The 21,461-nt window shown below is 33.7% G+C and overlaps 1 protein-coding gene across 7 annotated transcripts in view; it reads right to left on the reverse strand.

Moving 5' to 3' along the window:
- The window catches only part of DGKB (diacylglycerol kinase beta), a 586,550-nt gene that overhangs the window by 16,457 nt on the left and 548,632 nt on the right, over positions 1–21,461 (reverse strand). For all 7 annotated transcript variants that reach the window (XM_006911958.1, XM_006911956.1, XM_025046894.1 and 4 more), the window contains 2 exons: positions 14,038–14,158; positions 13,118–13,178 (listed from right to left, as the gene is read on the reverse strand). In XM_006911958.1, the coding sequence (XP_006912020.1) occupies positions 13,118–13,178; positions 14,038–14,158 (182 nt within the window). The remainder of the gene's footprint in view (positions 1–13,117; positions 13,179–14,037; positions 14,159–21,461) is intronic.

Below are 21,461 nucleotides of genomic sequence, written 5' to 3' on the forward strand. Positions count from 1 at the left end.
AACCAGTGATGAGTTTCCTATTTTTTATTTTCCCTCTTGTATTTCTTAGACTGAACTTAAAAGCACCCCAAAACCTGGAATTGTATACCAAGTACAGTTTTAGAACACTAAGAAAAGCCCTGTCTTTTTGTTTCAAGAGATAGAAAATTAGGGCCCCGCAGGTCTATGAGAGAGTGAGAAAAATATCTTGTCCTATTTATCACCCCAATCTCTTCCGTCCTAGTCCCCTGGCAATTCCATAGCAGTGTCAGGCACCTATAACTGCAATGAAGGAAAGCCCTTCTCTCTGACTAGTGAAACTATGGTCCCAAAAGCATGGATGAATACTTGATTCATTTTCTCTCTGTGTCTCCTTACTAGACAGCCCTGGGGGCAGATGCTATTAGAAAGTACATAGCAGAACAGGGAAACTAAGGCCTTATTTCTAGCAGAAGAGCAATATAGGAGCCCTGGAAGCAAAAAAAAAAAAGAGAGAGAGAGAGAGAGAGAGAGAAAACAAGAACAACCACCAACAACAAATTAACAGTTTAGGGAGATACTGGAGTAGAGGGGAACAAAATTAAGTTATTCCTTAAAGTTGATTATGATCTCCTCAGTATGCCCCTGAGCTGTGTATGCATAGATTTGACCTTGAAAAGCATACTGACAAATTAGAAAACTGTATTAGGGGGTAGCACACCACCCAGGTTCCAGTCATGTCTATGGGTCTTGTATATGTAGGATAAATCTGAATAACATTGCAAAGACTTTGAAAATTGAACTGACATTGGAACTGCAACTCACAGGAAGCAGATCAGAATTTCTGATCTGAACCTAACTGGGTCAATTTTCTGCTAAAAATAGCAGCAACAATGGCGACAACAACAAGAACAACACGTTAACATTCTCTATGAGAATTAAATAATACCCAGAGTTAACATGATATTTAAAATGTTCAGGATGCAAACCAAAATTTCTCACATATGATGATCCAGGAAAATCTCAAAAACTCTTAAGGAGAAAGATAGCCAATGATACAATCCCTGAGATGATAAAAGTGTTAAAATAATCAGACAAGGACTTTACTGAAGCTACTATAATCATGCTCCAAGAAATAATGGTACACCTTCTTTAAATTAAAAAAAAAAAAAAAAAAAAAAGAGACTATTGGCTAAAAAAAAAAGAGGAAATTTTAAAAATGAAACCAATTGGAAATGTTACAAATGAAAAGTACAATGACCAAAATAAAAGATTAAAATGACTGGATGTGTTCAAGAACAGAATAGAGATAGGAGAAGAAAAAGTCAGTGAAGTTGAATATGGATGAAGGTATTATACAATACGAACAACAGAAAGAACAGAAGGAAAAAATTAGCAGACTCAGAGATTGACGACATAATACACAACGTATCTAAAATATGTCACTGGAGTTACAGAAGGAAAGGAGAAAAAAGAGTGTGGTCTTAAATAAATATTTGAAGAAATAGTGACTGAAAACTTCATAATTTGGCAAAAGACAAGACAACCAATTCATGAAGCTCAGAGAAACTAAAATAGAATAAGTTCAAAGGAATCCATGCCCAGACTCATCAAAATCAAACGAATGAAAATTAAAGACAAAGAAAAAAATCTTGAAAGCCTGAGAAAAATGATGCACTACACATTGTGGAGCAACAATTCAAATGACTGTGGATTTCTCATCAGAAACCACATTATGTAAAAGACACCATGCAAGTTATGAAGAGGAATTAAGGAGTGATCTTAAAATGCTTACAATTAAGTCAGAAGAGCCGGCGCAAACATGCATAGCCAAAATACAGGGCTATGCATTGAGATGCCATAAAGAAGATATCAACAGAGAGTCACAGGAGTACAAAGGATCAGGCAAATATTTCAGACAGATGGAGAATTAAAAAGGCTTCACGAGGAAATTGCTGCTAAGCTTGGCATTGGAGGGATTTTATTTTATTTTTAGTGTATATATATTTATATCCCATCGCCTTCCAGAAAGATTTTGAAGTAACTTATAAAAATACATATATCCCAACAGAATATGATAATTAATGCAGGCAATTTGAGTAAAAGGGGAAAAATAAGCATATCAAAATAACAAACTAATGTAAGATTAGATGAAAGAAATGCAATCCGTGGGTTCTAGAGAATTGCTGGAAGAAACTACATGTTTGTTGGTTATCCTGTTTGGAGGCCAGAGGAATGAGTCTATTTCTAAACCTCAAAATAGGGGATGAGAATTTTGGGCACAGGCTGATGTGAGCCTTGGGAAAATAATTTTATGCCATGACAGGAATTCCAAGCTTTATTCTGTGTGAAACGAGGAGGCATTGAATTTTGAGGTGAGGAATTGGATCGTCATAGATATGTTGTTCAGTAGTAATTCTGGCAGTAATGTGATGGATGGCTGAGGCTAACCTGGCATGCAAAAAAATAATGTATTAAAGAGAAAATATATAAATAAGCTGAAAAATAATTAAATTCTGTTATAAATAATAGAGTTGTAATTGATTGATAATATTAGAGATACATTAAGGCCCTGAGGAGCAACTGAGTGAGGTAGCAAAGCATCATAATTAAGAAAAAAGGCATTCAACCACCTGCTCTACCTCTTAATGTGTGGCTTTGGGCAAGTTGCTTGACTTACGTGGCTTCAATTTTTATTTACTTATTTTTTTTTAATTTATGATATAGGATTATAATAACTTTACCAACCTCTTAGGGTTGTTGTGAAGATTAAATGAATAATAGATATGAATACACAGAACAGAAATTGGTACATGCTAAACACTCAATAAATATTAGGCATTGTTACCATGGTTTCCTCCAAATATCTCCAGGCTACACAAATGTCTTAAAAATTCAATTGGCCTTCATCTAGATAACTAAATTCCTGGAACTGGAAAAGTTTAAATTTATAATTTTTTTCATTTTCTATCTTAATGGCCTGAGATTAATTCATATTTAGTAAATGATTCAAGATTAACTAACATTTCAAAATTATGATTATTTAAATACTTACAACAACAAATACATAGATAAAAATTTAATAGGCCCCAGAACAATATTCCTCTTTTCAAAGAGTTTGCATTTTAAAATTGTGCTGGAAATATTTTCTTTGTTAAAACAAGTGTCAAAATGAAGATTAACTCCAGATAATGGCAGTATCTTAGGACAATGGGGAAAAGATCCAGTCTTCCTAAAAGAGGGTGCAAGCAGAGGCTAGGCAATTAGCTCGTGTCTGAGTCAAGTAGATGCTAGTGACAAGGAATGAAATTGGCATCAACTCAGAAAATAATGTCTTATAGATTGGCCTACACAGTGGAAATGGGTACAGCAGGAGGCAGGTACTCTTAGGCTTGACGTGACAAAATGTCTGCCCCAGGAACACAAGAGATCAAGCCGAAGGCAGCAAGAAAACCAGGCTTGACAAGGACTGGCTCAGTACCAGGTCAGGATTGAGTAGCATGTTGCAGGTATTTGGTATTGGAAGCTATGATTGGGCAAGTAGGTTCAGGGTCCTGACAGGTATTATACCAAGGAAGGTATAAAAAAGGCAAAACATATGTAAATGCTTTCCAGAAATTGTCTTGACTTCAGCTATAACTTTGATGAGCCTTTGTACTTTACCTGTAGTCATTTCACCATTTATCTTATGATCTATTCATTACTTCCAATTCTCTACTACATAAAAGAAGGCTTCAGGAATTCTGTCTGTCTTAACATAAAATGAAGCACCCAGAATTATACTGCATTACAACATCTTTGGCATTACTTTTCATAAGAGTATCAGAAATAATAACTAATATATGACTATGAATACTTCAAAGTATTAATAGAATGCAGCCTATGTAATATGTAAAATGAACACGTAATTGATAATGCAGAAGAAAGTGGCTCAAAGAAGTTTAATCCTACCACATCAGGAAACGTAAAGATTAAATCTTTTAAGGTTGAGAAAGTATTTCTTCTTGATACATTCAAATTCCTTGCTTGAGAATGTAATGAATAAAGATAACTCGAAATAACTTTTACATGTATTTACATATAAAAAATATGTGAATGAATTGCTAGCCAACCTACATTATGTTCAGTAAAAGAAGAATTAGTAGAAAGCACTTCTTAAAATTGTTATACTACCACAAAAAACATTTAAGAAATTCACAAATTCAAAATGCATTTGGTATCAGCAGCCTAACCATGTGTGAGGTGTAGTACTGTGTTCTGGGGATACAATGACAATCAAAGTCATGATGCCTGACCTCAACACATTTATGTTTACCAAGAAGTGACAGATAAGTTCATAATTTCTCTTTTAAATTTGTTTTTATTAATGTACAGTTGACATAAAATATATTAGTTTCAGGTATATGATATAGTAATTGAACATTTATATACCTCGTGATGTAATCACCATGATAAGTCTAGTAACTACCTGTCACTGTACAAAGTTGTTATAATATCATTATTATATTCCCTGTGCTATAAATTACCTCTTGTGACATTTATTTTATAATGGGAAGTTTGTACCTCTTATTCCTCTTTACCTTTTTCAATTTGTTCTCTATATCTATGAGTCTGTTTTGTTGTGTTTGTTCATTTGTTTTGTTTTTAGTTTCTTCATATAAATGAAATCATATGGTATTCATTTTTCTCTGATTTATTTCACTTAGCATAATACTCTCTAGGTCCATGGACCATGTTGTCGTAAATGCAAGATTTCATTATGTTGCTGAGCAATATTCCATTTGCCAATCACATCTCAATAAAACTGGAAAAAAATAAAAGTAATCATATATATATATATATATATATACACACACACACACACACAAATACACACACCACATCTTATTTATCCATTCAACTATCAATGACCATCTAGTTTGCATCCATATATTGGCTTTTGTAAATAATGCTGCAATGAACATAGGAGTGCATACATTTTTCAAATTAGTGTTTTTGTTTTCTTCATATAAATACTCAGAAGTAGAATTGTTGAGTTGTATGGTAGTTCCAGTTTTAGTTTTTTGAGAAACCCCTATACATTTTCCATAGTGGCTGCACCAATTTATAATCCCACCGACAGCACACAAGGATTCCTTTTTTCCACATCTTTGAAATCTATTTGTTGACTTTTTGATAACAGACATTCTGACAGGTGTGTGGTGATACATTGCGGTTTTTGTTTATATTTCCCAGATGATTAGTGATGTTGAAACTTATTCATATGTCTGTTGGTTATCTATATGTCTTTTTTGGAGAAATGTTTATTCAGGTCCTCTTCTCATTTTAAAATCGGACTTTTTTTTATGTTGAGTGTTATGAGCTCTTTATATATTTTGGATATTAAATCCTTATTGGGTATTTCACTTGCAAATATCTTTTCTCATTCTGTTGATGGTTTCTTTCACTGTGTAAAACCTTTTTAGTTTGATGTAGTAAATTTTTTACTTTTGCTTTTGTTGCCCTTGCCTGAGGAGACAAAGACAAAAAATATTGCTAAGACCAATGTCAGAGTTTACTGCCTATGTTTTCTTCCAGGAGTTTTACAGTTTCAAGTCTTACATTTTGAGCTTATTTTTGTATATGGTGTGATAAAGTGGTCTAGTTTCATTTTTTTTTTTGCATGTATCTGTCTAGCTTTCCTAGCACCATTTATTGAAGAGACTGTCACTTCCCCACTGTATATTTTTGACTCCTTTGTCATAGTTTAATTGATGATATAAGTGTGAGTTTATTTCTGTACTATTTTCTTCCATTGATTGATGTGCCTATTTTTGTGCCAGTACTGTACTATTTTGATTACTACAGCTTTGTAGTATAGTTTGAAATCAGGGAGCATGATGCCTCCAACTTTGATCTTCTTAAGATTGCTTTGTCTATTTGGAGTCTTTTATGATTCCATATACATTTTAGGATTATTTGTTCTAGTTCTATGAAAAATGCCATTGCTATTTTGATAAGAGATTTTGTCGAATCTGTAGATTGCTTTCTTTTCTTTTCTATTTGCGCGGAATATATTTTTTCATCCCTTCATTTTTAGTCTGTGTGAGTCTTTTGATCTTAAGTGAGTCTCTTGTAGGCAGCATACAGATGGGTTTTATTTTTTTTATCCATTCAGCCACTCTGTGTCTTTTGATTAAAGCATTTAGTCCATTTATATTTAAAGTAATTATAGATAGATATGTACTTACTGCCATTTTATTAATTGTCTTTTGGTTGTTTTTGTAGTTCTCCGTTTCCTTCTTCTCTTGGTCTCTTGCGGTTTGCTGTTTTTCCTTTAGTGTTATGTTTGGGTTCATTTCCCTTTATTTCTTGAGTATCTTTTCTACGTTTTTGGTTTGTGATTACCATGAGGTTCACATATAATGACCTATGTGTGTATGAATACATATACATATGTACACATGTATACGTATAGCAATCTATTTTAAGTTGGTAGGTATTTAAGTTCAAACGCATTCTAAAAGTGCTTCATTTTTACTTCTGCCTCCACAACTTATGTTTTTGATGTCATATTTTAGATCTTTTTGTTTTGTATACCCCTTAATTACTTATTGTAGTTATACTTGATTTTGCTACTTTTGTCTTTTAACCCTCGTACTAGCTTTTCAAGAGGCTAATCCATTGCCTTTACTATATATTTGCCTTTATTAGTGAGATATTTTTTCTTTCATGTGTTTTCTTATTTATGGTTATGGCTTTTTCTTTTTGGCTTAAAGAAGACTCTTTAACATTTCTTTTAAATCTGGTTTAATGGTGATAAACTCTTCTACTTTTTGCTTCTCTGGGAAACTATCTTTCCTTTAACTCTGATTAACTTTGCTGGGTAGCATATTCCAGGTTGTAGATTTTTTTCCTTTTAGTACTTTAAATATATCCTACCACTCCCTTCTTGCCTGCAAAGTTTCTGCTGAGAAATATGCTTATAGCTTTATGAGGTAGCCTTGTATGTGACTAGGTATTTTCCTTTCAATGCCTTCAAGATTCTCTTTATTTTCAATCTTTGCCATTTTAATTGTAATATATCTTGGTGTGGATCTCTTTGGGTTCACCTTGTTCAAGGCTCTCTGTGCTTCATGAACCTGGATGTCTGTTCCAATCCCCAAGTCAGAAAAGTTTTCAGCCACTATTTCTTCAAATAAGTTTTCTGCTCTTTTCTCTTTCTTCTCCTGGGATCCATATAATATAAATGTTAGTACACTTTATGTTGTTCCAAAGGTCACTTAAACTGTTTTTGTTTCTTTCTTTTTTTCTTTCTTTTTACTTTTTGCTGTTCTGATTGGGTGATTTGCACTATTCTTTCTTCTAGGTCACTAATCGGTTCTGTATTATCTAATCTGTTGCTGATTCCCTCTAATGTATTTTCCATTTCAGTTATTGTACATTTTAGCTCTGATTAAATATTTTTTATATGTTCTATGTCTTTGTTAAAGTTCTCACTATGTTCTCTAGTCTTCTTCCAAGTTTGATGAGCCTACTTATGACCATCACTTTGAATTTTTTATCAGGCAAATTATTTATCTCTGCTTCATTAGATTTCCTTTTCTTTTTCTTTCATTTGGAACATATTTTTCTACCTCCAAGTTTTGTTTAACTTTCTGTGTTTGTTTGTATGAATTAGATGAAACAACTCCCTCTCCAGTTTTGAAGTAGTGGCCTTGTGTTGGAGCATTCTCTATATAGATATGCGTGCTGTCTATATAGAGATATCTATATATTTCTATATAGATATTTGGCAAGCCGGTCAGAGCTGAAGTGGACATAGGTAGCTCTGGAGGGACACCCTGGCAGATTGGCTCGCTGTGTCTGGAGCGGGTATGGGGTGGGGTGTTCTGGGGCTTGCTGTGGTAGCCTTGCAGGCTAGCTAGAGCTCTTGGACTGAATTCCTACCTGTGCTATGTAGGTGGAGGGAGAAATTTAATGGTGCTAGCTAGCACTTCTGATCCTGGAAAGTTTTGCACTTTCTTGCTTGTTTGGAAGATGTCTTGTGGTTAGTAAACAGATTTTTTTTGTGTGTATAGTCTAGGTGGCCTTTAAATTGCTGTTCTGTCACTGTGCCCCAGGGCGGGTGAGTCTGTGCACAGGCCCTTCAGTGATACCCTCCCTACTGCAGGTTGCCTCTTCAGAGTAATGTTCCCTTGGTTACCATTTCTCCCACCCTTCTCTATATGGTCCCTCTCTCACTTGTTTTGCAGAAGCTGTTCAATCAGCCCTCAGTGGTTCTTCAGGAAAAAATGCTCTATATGTAGGTGTATATTCTGTGTGTCTAAAAAGGAGGTGAGTTCAGAGTCTTCCTACATCACCATGTTGGACCCCAATAAGCTGATAATTTCAAGGTAATATAGTTGGATAAAGCTATAAGGCACCAAGGCTGAACTTTTGGACTAGTTAAAGTCAGGCATGGGCTGGAAGAGTATAAGAAATGGTGGCATTCAGGAAAAGCTTTATGGAGGAGAGGCATCATGAAATAAATCTGAAAAGGTGAATTGTGTTGCTCAGCTAAAGAAAAAGGCAAGAGGGAAGTGCATGAAGAGATGAAAGAGAAGAGATGATACTGGTGAAAGAGAAAACCTGACCCAAATCATATTTTAACAGATAGAAAGGAATTAAATGATTTTAAGTACAAGAGTGTAATGGTGAGATTAATATTTTATAGTGATCATTGTAGTTGAAAACTGAAGAATGGATTTAAATAGAAAAAAAAATGGAGGTTGGAAAGATTGATGTAATTATTGCTGAGAATCAGAGAAATAAATGGCCAAATCTAGGGCAGTGATAGTAGGAATGGAAAGAAAAGAAAAGATTTTAGAAATATGTCATATCATTAGGTTGGCATGGTAACTGAATTTGAGGATATGCAGAAGTATAGGATGACTCAGATTTCTAGCTTGGGAAACACTGGGTGCGTAATGGTAACTAACTCAGTACTGTAAAGGGAGGAGCAGGAGTTTGGGAATGTAACAAGAGGTCAGTATTTGGTGGGTGGGGAGGAGATGGAGGGAGGAAGATGAGTCCATTTTGGTTACACTGAATTTGAAGTTTAGTATGGTCATTCCTCACTTGACACAACTCTACTGGGCACCTATCGCTTATAATAACTGGGGGTGGGAGAGCTGCATATGCAGAGACAAAATAAAATCTAACTTAGTCTATGATCTTCCATATCTTACTGTTTCCCCTCCTATCCTTTCAAAGTTGTTCCTTTTTTTCTCCCCATAATAGGAACATATTCACATCAGAGTCAGTATGTTTGACATGCTCAGGAAGAAGAATTGGAAGGAAGTAGATAGAGAGGGAAAAATAGGCTCTGGAGTCTGGCCTAAAGAAAGGCTCTTCGTGAATTATTTCAATATAAGTCTTCTAGAATTAATTGTCTCTTTAGTTTGATATGTTTATTAAGAAGGCTAGTAGTTAAATAAAGTATTCTCTGATAACACAGTGGCTATTACAAAACTGTAAACACAGGAGTACCTAACAAATTTCTGTTGACTACTTTAGTATGAGGTTATTAAAAGGTCATAAAAATAATTACAAAATATGCATTTGAAGAGTAAATTTTAAGCTCTTTGGTTTTTGTTTTTCCTTATATTTGAAACTAGGATGGGTGAAATTTGTAATTTTTTTGTATTGTGGTAAAACATATGTAATAAAATTTACCATTTTATTTATTTTTAATTATATAGTTCAATGGCATTAAGTACATTCACATCGTTGTGCAAAACATCACTGCCATTCATCTCCAAATCTTTGATTTTAAAAAAAAAGTAAGTATTAATTGTTGTAAGAATCAAGACCCATTTATCACCTGTCTTTCTATTTTATATATCCCACTTAAAGGAAAACAGAACTTCTGCTGTGATCTAAAATTATATCTAGGGCGATTCCTGCATAAATTGAAGATCAGCTTATAGATATTTAAATTTGGCAAAGAATTTTAACATTCTACCAATTCTTATGTTCTGTAAGAAAAACAAATTTCCTATTCGATTGAAGCAAAGAACACTTTTTAGTTAAACCATACCAATGCTATGAATACTAAACATTCTCTCAGTTGAAGTGAAATTTAAAGTTCAGAATTCCATGTGGTTCTAGGAAAAGTAAGTTATGCCAGAATGTGAAAAACAATAATGAGCGATAGTCTAGTACAGTTCTTGGCAATAAAACATTTATAGCAATAAATGTTTTAAATGAATAAGAACATTCATAAAGAGAGAAAATGAAATATGTTACATAAAATGTATTATTAATTTAACAATTGTATATATTATGATAATTAAGAGGTAAAAAGGTAAAATGAATGTCCAATTACTAATTGAAAGGAAACAGCAAATGTATTGTTACAAATCCTTGTGTGAAATGAGCTAAAATTATTCTAAAACACTAATTAGATTTTAATAGACATAGATTTTAAATGCTGGAGAAAGGTATTAAGCGATTTACCGAAGGTCACACTCTGGTGGTGACACAGGGATGGCCTGGGGTCTTTATAGGATGAGATCCACAGTGGGAAGTAGCCATGCAGGGTGCAGACAGTGAAGCCAGGCCACTGACATTTCAGTTTCTACTCTACCACTTATTATCTGTGTGGAATCAGGCAAACTATTTAACCTTTGTCTGTCTCAGTTACTTTATTCATAAAATGAAGCTAATTGTAGAGTTTTTGTGAGAATTAAATGTGTCAATACAGGTCAAGTGTCTCAAACTGTACATGGCACAAGCTAAAAGCTTAATAAATGTTAGATATTATTATTGTCATTAATCCATCTTGATTTAAAACATGGCACAGAAACTAAATTCATCTTCTTTCTGAGAAGAATGCAAAAGACTACAGAGTACCAACGAAAGGTATTTGGTTTTACTGTCTTTCATTTATTCTCTTGTGACTCAAGCTGACCAAAAGTGACCTTTTATAAAAAACAAGAACAGTGCTACTACCACCAGTACTATTATCACAACCATCATCATCACCAGCACTGCAACTACCATCATTATCATCACTGATAACACCTCCACCAGTTTATCATGGCCACCATCATTGCCATCACCACTGCCATCATCACAACTACCATCGTCATCATAACCTCAAATTAACCACTATTTCACCATCACGATCATGACTACTATTATCCTCACCACTATAAAATTAACCATCACCACAACCACATCATAGCCATTGCCATCAGCACACCACCACCACCACCTGCAACAACAACAGCACATTTGACTTTCCTATGAGTATAAATGTGAATTTAGAGGTGTTATTAGGAGAGTGAAAAATAACAGGCAAGATGTAAGTATATATATGCTGGCAAAAAGAGGAACAGGAACATTTTAAAGGATATTTGGAAGCACATACAGTGATAGCAAAAGGCATAAGAAGTAGCCAATCTAGAATAATTTTTAGTCCAGTTTATTTTATGTTATTATTACCGAATTAATTGATTTCACAAACCTGGGGGTCGAGTAGCTAAAAGGAATCTACCAGGTATAAACCAAAAGTCATATGTATGTGCTGTCCACAAGACTGAGCCAATAGCTTCAGAGTAAAACTACAGGAAAGGTACAATTAAAACTTCCTTCTAATATGCTAAGCTATGATGTTTGGAATCTAGTTTAAACTAGTGATTAAAAGAATAGGCTTTAACCAAAGAGTTCCAGGTTCGAGTTCCATATCTGCTACATATCTGACCTTGAGTAAGTTATTTTACATTCCAAAGCCTCAGTTTTCTCTATTTGAAAAATGGTGATAACTATTATTTAGAGTTTGTGCAAATATTTAATAAATATTCATATGTGGCATGTCGAATATTCTTCAATTTAAAAAATACATGTAATACTGCACTTAGCACAATGTTTGTATTAATCTAAATTAAGACCTCTGCTGTCACTCCCTAACAAGTTTTCTGCCTAATCTTAACTGTGTACTAAATGGCACCATTATTCACAAGTAAGACCTAACAACAAATCATCTCCTACCTCCCACTTCAGGAAAACTCATTAGCAAATTCCTTCTATTTCAGGTCCAGAATGTAGCTCAAATCCATCCACTTCCCTGACACCTTCATTGTCTAAACTCAGACTACTCTGATAGAACCTGTCTTCCATCTGCTAGTCCATGCAATCTATTCTCTCATACTAGCCAGGGTGAACTTTAAACATGTAAATCAGATGCTACTTAAAGTCTTCAATAGCTTGCTATTATGCTTAGAATCATTTTAAATAAATGATCTGAACCCTGTCCATCTTTTCTACTTTACCTCTTACCACTTTCCCCTCACACTAGAAACTTCAGTTACACCATCCTCCTTACTGTTTCATTAACACACTGAGTCTCTGACTTTTTTCAAAGAGGTCTCCTAGATTCACTTATCTAAGTAGTATCCTCCATACTCCACCCAATTCCTTTTGTTTTGCCTTATTTTTTCATGACTCTTATAATACAAAGTCATATTTCTTATATGATTTATTTATTTATCTATTTATTTATTTGATCTCTTAACAGAATGTAAAACAGTTAAATTATTGATCATGGACTATTTATTCCCTGTTCTATTATTGATCATGAGCTATATTATGGATTATGTTTCTATTCTTGGTGCCAAGAGCAATGTAGAAATTTTGGAGGTATAAACATCTGACTTAAATAACATTTCATTATAGAGAAAACAACTATGTGGGAAAAAGATTTCTATAGAGAAGAAAGCCCTCATATCCCCAAATGAAAAAAAAACAGATGGGTAATAAATTCAGGGAGACATAGGTCTGAAGGTTCCATGAACAATTTTCTCACAAGGTATTCTGAAAAAGTATAAGAAAGGTTAAGAGGAACTTTACCAATTTTTTTTAGTTCCAGAGTTTATAACTGATCTATTTTATTTAAAAGTTACACACAAAGATTCCAAAGCTAAATCATTGTCAAGGGCATGTAATGCCCAAATTCTGAATGCAATTATTCTGCCACATAAATAAGGAAAAAAAAAAAAAGGTACATAGTGATAGGCCAAAGCTTAGATATTATGATTATTTAGTGATAGGAGTATGTGATCAGTTAGTTATGAGTATATGGCATCTGGAAAGCAAAAATAAAAGTGACATAGCATTTCAACTATTCTATACTCACTGTGCATGGGGTCTGCATCCATGGTTCACCATCAATCTGCATTGGCAGAGACTTGCTAGTCCTGGAAGTAAATATTTCACTTTAAGTGTAGCACTGAAATATTTTACATAACAGACTCTACGTAAGCTATCGGATGATGAGACCAAGGAATGCAAATATGGTAATAGCTGGACTCTAAAGTTATCTCTTCTGAAGGGGACTTCAACTCTTGATTATTAATGAATACTCCGAAAGTTTCCTTGGTCACAGAATGTTAAGAGCTTCCTGATAAATGTGGTGATATAAACAAAAATTCTGATGCTAAAAAAAATGTAGGGTTTATGTTTAATGACAAAATCAGAATTCTTCCAGCCAAAAGAGGCTCCTGTTTTCATACAAACCTACATTGTAACCCTGGAAAAAAAGATGTTTGCTGACTTAAATACATCTCTTTTTCAACAGATAAAATTTTGTAAAAAAATGTTTCCTGATAAGGTTCAAATTTAATAGATATATAAAATCTTAATTTATAATAATTTTTATTTACCTTTACAGAAACACTAGTGCACTTAGTCAATGAAAGAATTTAAGTTAATAATGCCTCAGTAGTGTTTTCTTTGGGTAATTTATCTAGTAGATATACTTCGATGCTTCAGTAAACTGAGTGTGAACCAGATTAGAGGGGATGAAATATGTATGTTAGAATTGTATCCATGGTTTCAATAAGAGATAATATAATTCCAACAAACCTGATAAGTAATAGCTAACCCAAAACTTTGTAAAATATGCTAATTTTCATCATTTTGAAATATATCAGTATTAATCATTAATAATTTGAGGCATAAATAAAATAAATGTGGTTATCAGAGCCCTGCATACTTTTAATTAGTTTGTGGTTATGCTATGTCAACCCTCTTTCTCAATTATAGAGAAAAAATTACCTGACTACTACAGAGGAGCATTGAGCCAGCCGTCTTCCAGCACTTTTCAGTCCTGTGTATATTTGCCCCATCTCCATGGCCCCTTCTAAGCCAACGACCTCCAGCAGCTGATCACTCAGATCTGAACATAAAACCAAAAACAAAAAAAACCAGAAGCATTGTAAGTTACAAAAAACATATGTGTACAATTTAATAACATTAGATACTATAGAGATGAAAAATGAAAGCTACCTTCACAAAGAAAGCTTCTCTGTCTTGGATAGTGAAAGTAATGAAAAGATGGCCTACTTATGAAACTCTCAGTTTAACTAAACCTGGAGGTGCTGTGGGAAAAGATTTGCTGTTAGCTTATTCTAAAACAAAATGGGAAGAATGGATTCTGAGCCAAATAATGCCAAAAAATATACCAGTAGTTTTAACATCAACAAACTTAATGTTATTCCACATGTATATATGGAACATTTATACATCCCACATCAGACTTTTGGCAGCAAATAGATATTTCAGCACTATAAATAAAGTATGAGGATATGCTGTCAAACATAATTTTGTTAAATTACTTGAACAAAAGACCTAAGAGATCATAGAATTAAAGTTTCTCATTTCAAAGATAAGATTGAGTCTCTAAAATACTGAGTGACTTGTCCAGAGTAACTTTGTGCAGAAGTTCAAGAAACAATATTAACTTCTTGAAATGTTTCTCTGATAAGCAATATGCTACCAAGATACTATTTGGAGTAGACTAGATAATTACCACGTGCAGTCATTGTTTGTTTGTTTGTTTGTTTGTTTGTTTTAATAGAATGAGGATAACAGTAATAGGCATTGCTTGTTAAGTGTTTACTAAGTACTTGTCACTGGACTAATCACTTCCTATATATCACCTCATTTGCTCTACCTAAACACCATATTAAAACAAATATGATTATTCCTACTAATAGGTCAAGAAGCTAAAAAGTAGAGAAGTTAACTAATTTACTTATATCCACATATCTAGGAAGTAACAGAGACAAAATTTGAACCAAACCATTCTGATGCATAACCACTACGCTATATTTGATAAATCAGCCATATCAAAAAGAGAAACTTTAAACAATTATAGAAACATTTCTTACATAGGGAGGGAGGATGAACTATGTGAGCTTCAAAGTCCCTTTCCAACATGAAGATTTTTACTCAGCCAGAAAGCAAAGGTTGCTCTCACATTAGTAGAATCCCATAGAGCCTAGCCCTGACACAAAGCACATTCACTTACTTAATCAAACTCAGAGTGCCCACATCTTTGATTTGGAGGCAAAATTCTAGGGGAAAATATATGGTCCTTTTCTATTTTGATATTCTTACTCATTTTCAAGTTTAAATTAGTAGTTTAATATTGTTTTAGTAGCATAAAAAGCTGGAGGTTTTGACATAGAGTGGGAAGGTATAATGATTAAACAGTGATCAGGTAAGAGTTGGTCATAGCTGAGGTTCTACTTGAAGATAAACAAGCAAATATGTTTTGTATGGACTCCATCTTGTACAGAAAATCTTCATTCACCACTAATACATCCATTTTAGTATGGAGTTCAGAGATGTAGATACAACATTTTCAGGGTAGTTCAAGTGTATGGCAAATAGAACTTTGAAATCTCACAGTTTGTTAGGCTCATGATAACTGGCAAATTTAATATAAGCCCTTAGAAAGTCTTTTAATAGAAAGTGTGACCAAGCCACTGTATTTTTTAAGTGAGCTGATAAAAACTATTATTTTTTAAACTTTAAGCTATAGCTGTCACATGAGATTTCTCCAAGTAAGCACAACCTTCTAGTTACAAAATCAAATGTTAACAAGTCATAATAACTTAAAGCATTCACCTTGCTGTTCTAAACCCTATTTAGACTTATTTCTCATAAAACTTATTCTGTGTTTCTAGTTTAAATTTATGTTGCCAAGAACAGATGGACAAGGAATGGAAACATATTCTTTCAGCTGTAGCCGGCACTAAAATTTGCTTGGCTTTATAGCCTGGGTGTTAATATACTCATTTCTTAGATATACGTCAACCAGAAAACTACACTGTGGTAAGCACTAAAACCTCAGATGTGTGTCTAGTGATATTTATAAAACAACAACAATGACAACAAGATTGAAGTTCATATTTAGTATTATATATTTTGCACTGCCTGAGTCTTAAATAGATGAAATTTTATGCTAATTTCTGTACTGATCTGGTTGATAGGAACTATTCTACAGAAAAAAAAAAATATGAAACACTTTCTCACAACAGAGTTAATTTGTGAGGCCTAACTTTTCCATGAATCACACGGATTGTCTACACCCATACCATATTGCTACTGTCTACCACCCTCCTAATATTTTTTCTTTTCATTTGTCTTTGTTTTTTCCCAGCAAAAAAAGAAAAAAAGAAAAAAAAAAGCCCTGGATTTCAATTCTACCATTAATAATCAGTAATAAAGATATTTCTTATGGATTTAGAATACCTAGGCTTTCAAATTTTTATGTTCTTGCTAACACAAAGAACTGTATAGAAAGAGTGGAATATTTACTAACTCTGGTAAAGGTTAAATAAATACCATACCAACTTCTAATTAGGTGTTCAAAAAAAAAAAAAAAAAAAGAAAAGAAAAGAAAATCTAAATTTGGGCTGCATCTTTTTGCTTCCATAACACTTCCACATTTTTTTTACACAACAGTTTGTAATGCCTCTTGCATATTGTCTTTGAGATCAAGGTCCTGATTGATTTCAGACAAAGATAGTTTCTATCTAGGTAACTTTGAACTCTGGTTCTATATGTGGTATCACCTAAAAATATCAAAGACTTTCTCACCTCACATTCTAGCTAAAATTTATTTTAAGTGCAGACCCCCTTAGGATGTCAAAACCAATCAGACAAATGTACTTAATCGGTTTGCTACCTGGCTATTGATATTATCATTAAGAGTAGCAAACTACGCCTATAGACCAAATCTTTCCCACTCTTTAGTATGGCTTGTGAGTTAAAACTGTTTTTCACATGTTTACAAAGTGGAAAACAAAATAAAAATAATATATTGTGACATCTCAAGATTATATAAAATTCAAATTCCAATGTTCATAAATAAGGTTTTATTCGAAGATAGCCACCCTCATTCATTTAGGTTTTGTCTGTGTCTGCTTTTCACATTGCTATTGTAGTTGTGACAGAGACCATATGCCCTACAAGGCCTAAAACATTAACTATCTGGACTTTTAGAGAAAAGCTGCCAACCTCCGCTTAAGAAACACATTAACTCTTTCAGGCCACTGAGGTTTTCACTTTAGTACTGCCACAATAACTGTTAAATAGCATCACAGTGGCCTAAAAGATACAATGTCCCTGCACTCATTCGTCAGTCTGTGTCCTTCTGTGTAGAACAGTTGTTCTCAAAAAGGTAGTCTCATCACTATCCTGCACTCTGAGGTTTCTCAGAATCAATTTGTTATTAATTATAAAATACTCATGTTTCAAAATAGCTTTATTAACAAAGGAAACTATAGCAGCTTATCATTCAACATCGTGCTGAGTCATTACATCCTGGTTGCCTTTCTTGAGTGTGAGGAAAAGTAACGTCATAGATAGGATGACAGAAGTTGCATCCAGACCTGGAGATCCAGGTAAGAGTTAGACCTGTGAGGCACCTGCCAAATATTGAGAAATCCTGACATCCTGGTATTTGGAAGTATTTGTCTATCCCAAGGAGGACATTACTTTTGCTTAGGGGGAAAAGAGTACATTTCTGAAAGAGTTAAATTGTCTTTCCAAATGGCTCCATGGGGGTAAGAGAAGCAAGAGAATCTGCCAAATTTGGTATTTTCATATTTAAAATTAAAAGTCTAGAAGAGGTGCTTCAGAAGGAAGAAACATAATGAAATAACCCAAATTGGGTCATATTAGAGAAAAATTCTCAACACAGGGTCAGTGACTCTGAATGCTGAAAAATACAACTTTATTTTCACTAACATGTAATTGAAGTTAAACACTTCTTTCAAATATAAATTTAGGAGAGAAACCATAGTTGTAGTAGAAATGCCTGGGACTGACTTTGCCACTGACACATATCACAGATATTTCCTTATCACATTATAGTTGTTGCAATGTTTAAAAATGCTATTTATACTAATTATTTTTAAATCTTAATTCTTATTGATCCTCTGTTAGATCTTTAAAGTTAATTTATTAATAAAGAAGCACACATTATTAAATCAAAATTTTAACAATATTTCAATATCATTGGTTTCCATTGTTAGCCTGTATATATTTTTTATGAATTTTAAAACATGGCTCTGAGCACCTGTAAATTTTGCCAAACTTAGAAAAAGGACTATAACACAAAAATGGTAAGAAACTGTACTTTAAAGTTTACTTTGCCTTTGACTTTGTAAATCTTTTCCTGAATGGTGTTAGTGCTGCATTACTTTGTTGCACAGGTACTCAGGGGGTGCAAATATAAAATCTGAAAGTCAGGGGTAAAGTACAGATTCAAGAGTACAGGAGCAGCACTGCTAATAAGTGGGTAATATTTATTCATAGCTTAGTCTCATCATTTTTGACAGTTATGCCATGATAATATGTCTCATTATGTAATTGTTTCAGACTGCCATATGTGAGGGAACAGAAGAAGATGCATTACAAACACAGACTGAATGTGGGTTGCAGCATTTCAGCATTTCATAGAATACAGTGTGTATTGAAGTGAGAGAAAGGGGGGCAGGGCATTTTCCTTTTGCCTGATGTCCAGCAACATGCTGCAACACTGTGGGAGGCCATGTCCTGGGGTACCTTCATTGACTCAGCAGGGACATTCTGTAATCAAATCACTATAAATTGCTAATTATGTCACCATCTAGTAAGTTCTTATTTGGCCAGGGTAAGAATAAGCTAGCTATGGAGATGTACCTTCTGAGTGTGGGTAGATCATATGTCTACCAGTGATGCTTCATTTATCTAGCAACTCTTGGAAACATGCCTGAGGATCCAGAATAAACTCTTAAAAAACCAAGGTATATATGAAGTTCATCCACCAAAGTGAATGTTTTGAGATTTCTTCCTTAGCATGTCTGCTTATTGTCCATTGATTCTTAATTTAGATGATTTTTCACAAGTATAAATAGCTATTTTATTGGACCTCCATAAATTAGAAAATGCAAATTAGGAAAGGAGCGAGTGGAGAGAACTAAAGCAAAAATTTGTTAATATGGACTCTGTGTTTCACAGTATAAGTTCGTAAACATTAAAGCAGACTTTTAGCACCTTAGGGAACATATTATGTGATTATAGGTCTATCAAGAAAAAAATATATACGGTATGCCTTCTGTAGACAGCCCTCTGTTCAGGGACTTACAGGTATTTTTCCATTTAAGATTCATAACAATCATTCGAGGCTCATATTATTCTCCTCATGTTATTGATGAGAAAACTATATATTACTTGTCCAAGTTTTCATATATAGTTTAAAATCTGGTTTTCCAACTAGGTATGCTTGACTTCAAATTCCAACTGTATATACAGACAACAGTAAGAACTAACCAATTAAATGTTACCGGTGATGGAAGAGAGAGAGAAAAAAAAAAAAAAAAACACTACAAAGTAATATATATAACACCCTGATATGATAACACCAATAATCCTACCACTAAATAGTTTCAGATGTTGCCGCCAAATTAAAATACAGTGTAAAAATGACTACTGAGGTCATTATGAATTATACTCTGAAGAATTTCTATAAGAAAGCTAAGAAATGCAAAATACTTTGTAAAAAGATTTCCATCCAAAATGGTTAAAATGTAAAGACTAAAAAGATTGGTATGTAAATGAATTAACTAGATTTATTTGGAAAATCTAGCAGTGTGAAATATCTCATTTCCTGTTGAAATAAAAAAAAATATGAGGGGTTAAGGTACATGTAAAGAAACTACACACACACACACACACACACACACACACACACACACACATACATATATATATAATGGAATCACATGTCTGCCTTTAAACATGACTTTTAAAGAATGAATTTGATCATCTCTTTTAAAGCCATATGGTTTCTGAAAACAACCAGCTAGAGCTGACTGTAACTGTACTTTCATTCTAAAATTCTGAACTTTCCCAAATGAATCCAAAAAAAAGTAAAGACCATAAATCACAGTGTGGCATATTGTCAGCACCCTTCCTTATTGTGACCAAAGTGGTTCGGGGTCTTCAACTCACTTTGTCATGGTGTACTTGAAAAGCAATCTTCATCTCGGGACACACAACCCGAGAAATAATAAGCATTTCTTTCACAAGGCCCATAGAGAACCAGCTTAAAGAATTCCCACAGCAATCTATTGCTGCAACTGACAATGTATATTAGAGTAAATGTAAGCAGAGAGTTTATGAGCACAAGCTAGCAGTGAATCTCAACACTGCTGCTTCTGGATTCTTAAATCGGTTTGTTCTCATTAAGTTTTGTGGAGAGACTAAAGGCTGTGGCTCTTTTTCTGTGTGAATGAGCCATTAGTGTGTGTAGAGATGTTTTCACAGCACCATGCCTCTCCTGCTCTCCTCCATAAAGCAAGCTACTTCACTTGTCTCCTCATATTAGCTCCATCACTAAACAAAGCAAGTGCTCATGAATGATGTCTGATGTCAGCAAATTCTGAATAACTTCTAGAGGGACATCCTGTACCCTAACACTGATGCCTGCTAAGGGAGTGAAGTCTCCAGGGAGATCACCCACCCTTATTCTAAGAATTAAGCAGTTCCAAACATTTAAAAAAAAAAAAAAAACCCTCAAATTAAAATCCAGTTTATAAAAGGCAGTGCCGTATTACTTTACATATGACTATATAGTCTTTATATTAAATTTCCAGAGGCACTGTGAAAATCAGTTATTTTTTGAAATATAATATAGAATATAATGGCATGTTTTACTGTTCCCTTATTTTAGTTTCAATGAAATATGAAAAAAATGCCATGAAAAACAATAAAATTTTTAAAAAACCATGGTAATGGATTTAAACTCATATAAACTTAAAGCTAAAAATTAAATGAAGGACAACATAATGATAAGGAATAGTGATTTACACTAAAAATCTCCCTGTACGATATTTCTGGTTTTTACATCCCGCTTATCCTGGTAACATATAAATGTACTTCTAGTAAAAGATTGAGAGATTCTTTTATTTTAGGGTTATTGTGCTTTCTCAGGCCATTTGCATAAAAGCATTGCTAGTCAGAAGTAAATCTTATTCTCTTGGCAATATATCTTCAGAAAAAAAGGTTAGTTAAATGACTAAATAGAATTAAATCCCACTAATCTTCCTTTAGAACTGTTTGGTTCTAAAATATAGGATTATATCCTTAAATCTGGGATCTGTCCTGACTGAGAACCCTTGAAAACCTGCTGAGTTCAAGGCTCT

This window comes from Pteropus alecto, unplaced genomic scaffold (genome assembly GCF_000325575.1).
Source record: "Pteropus alecto unplaced genomic scaffold, ASM32557v1 scaffold21, whole genome shotgun sequence".
Classification (NCBI taxonomy): domain Eukaryota; kingdom Metazoa; phylum Chordata; class Mammalia; order Chiroptera; family Pteropodidae; genus Pteropus; species Pteropus alecto.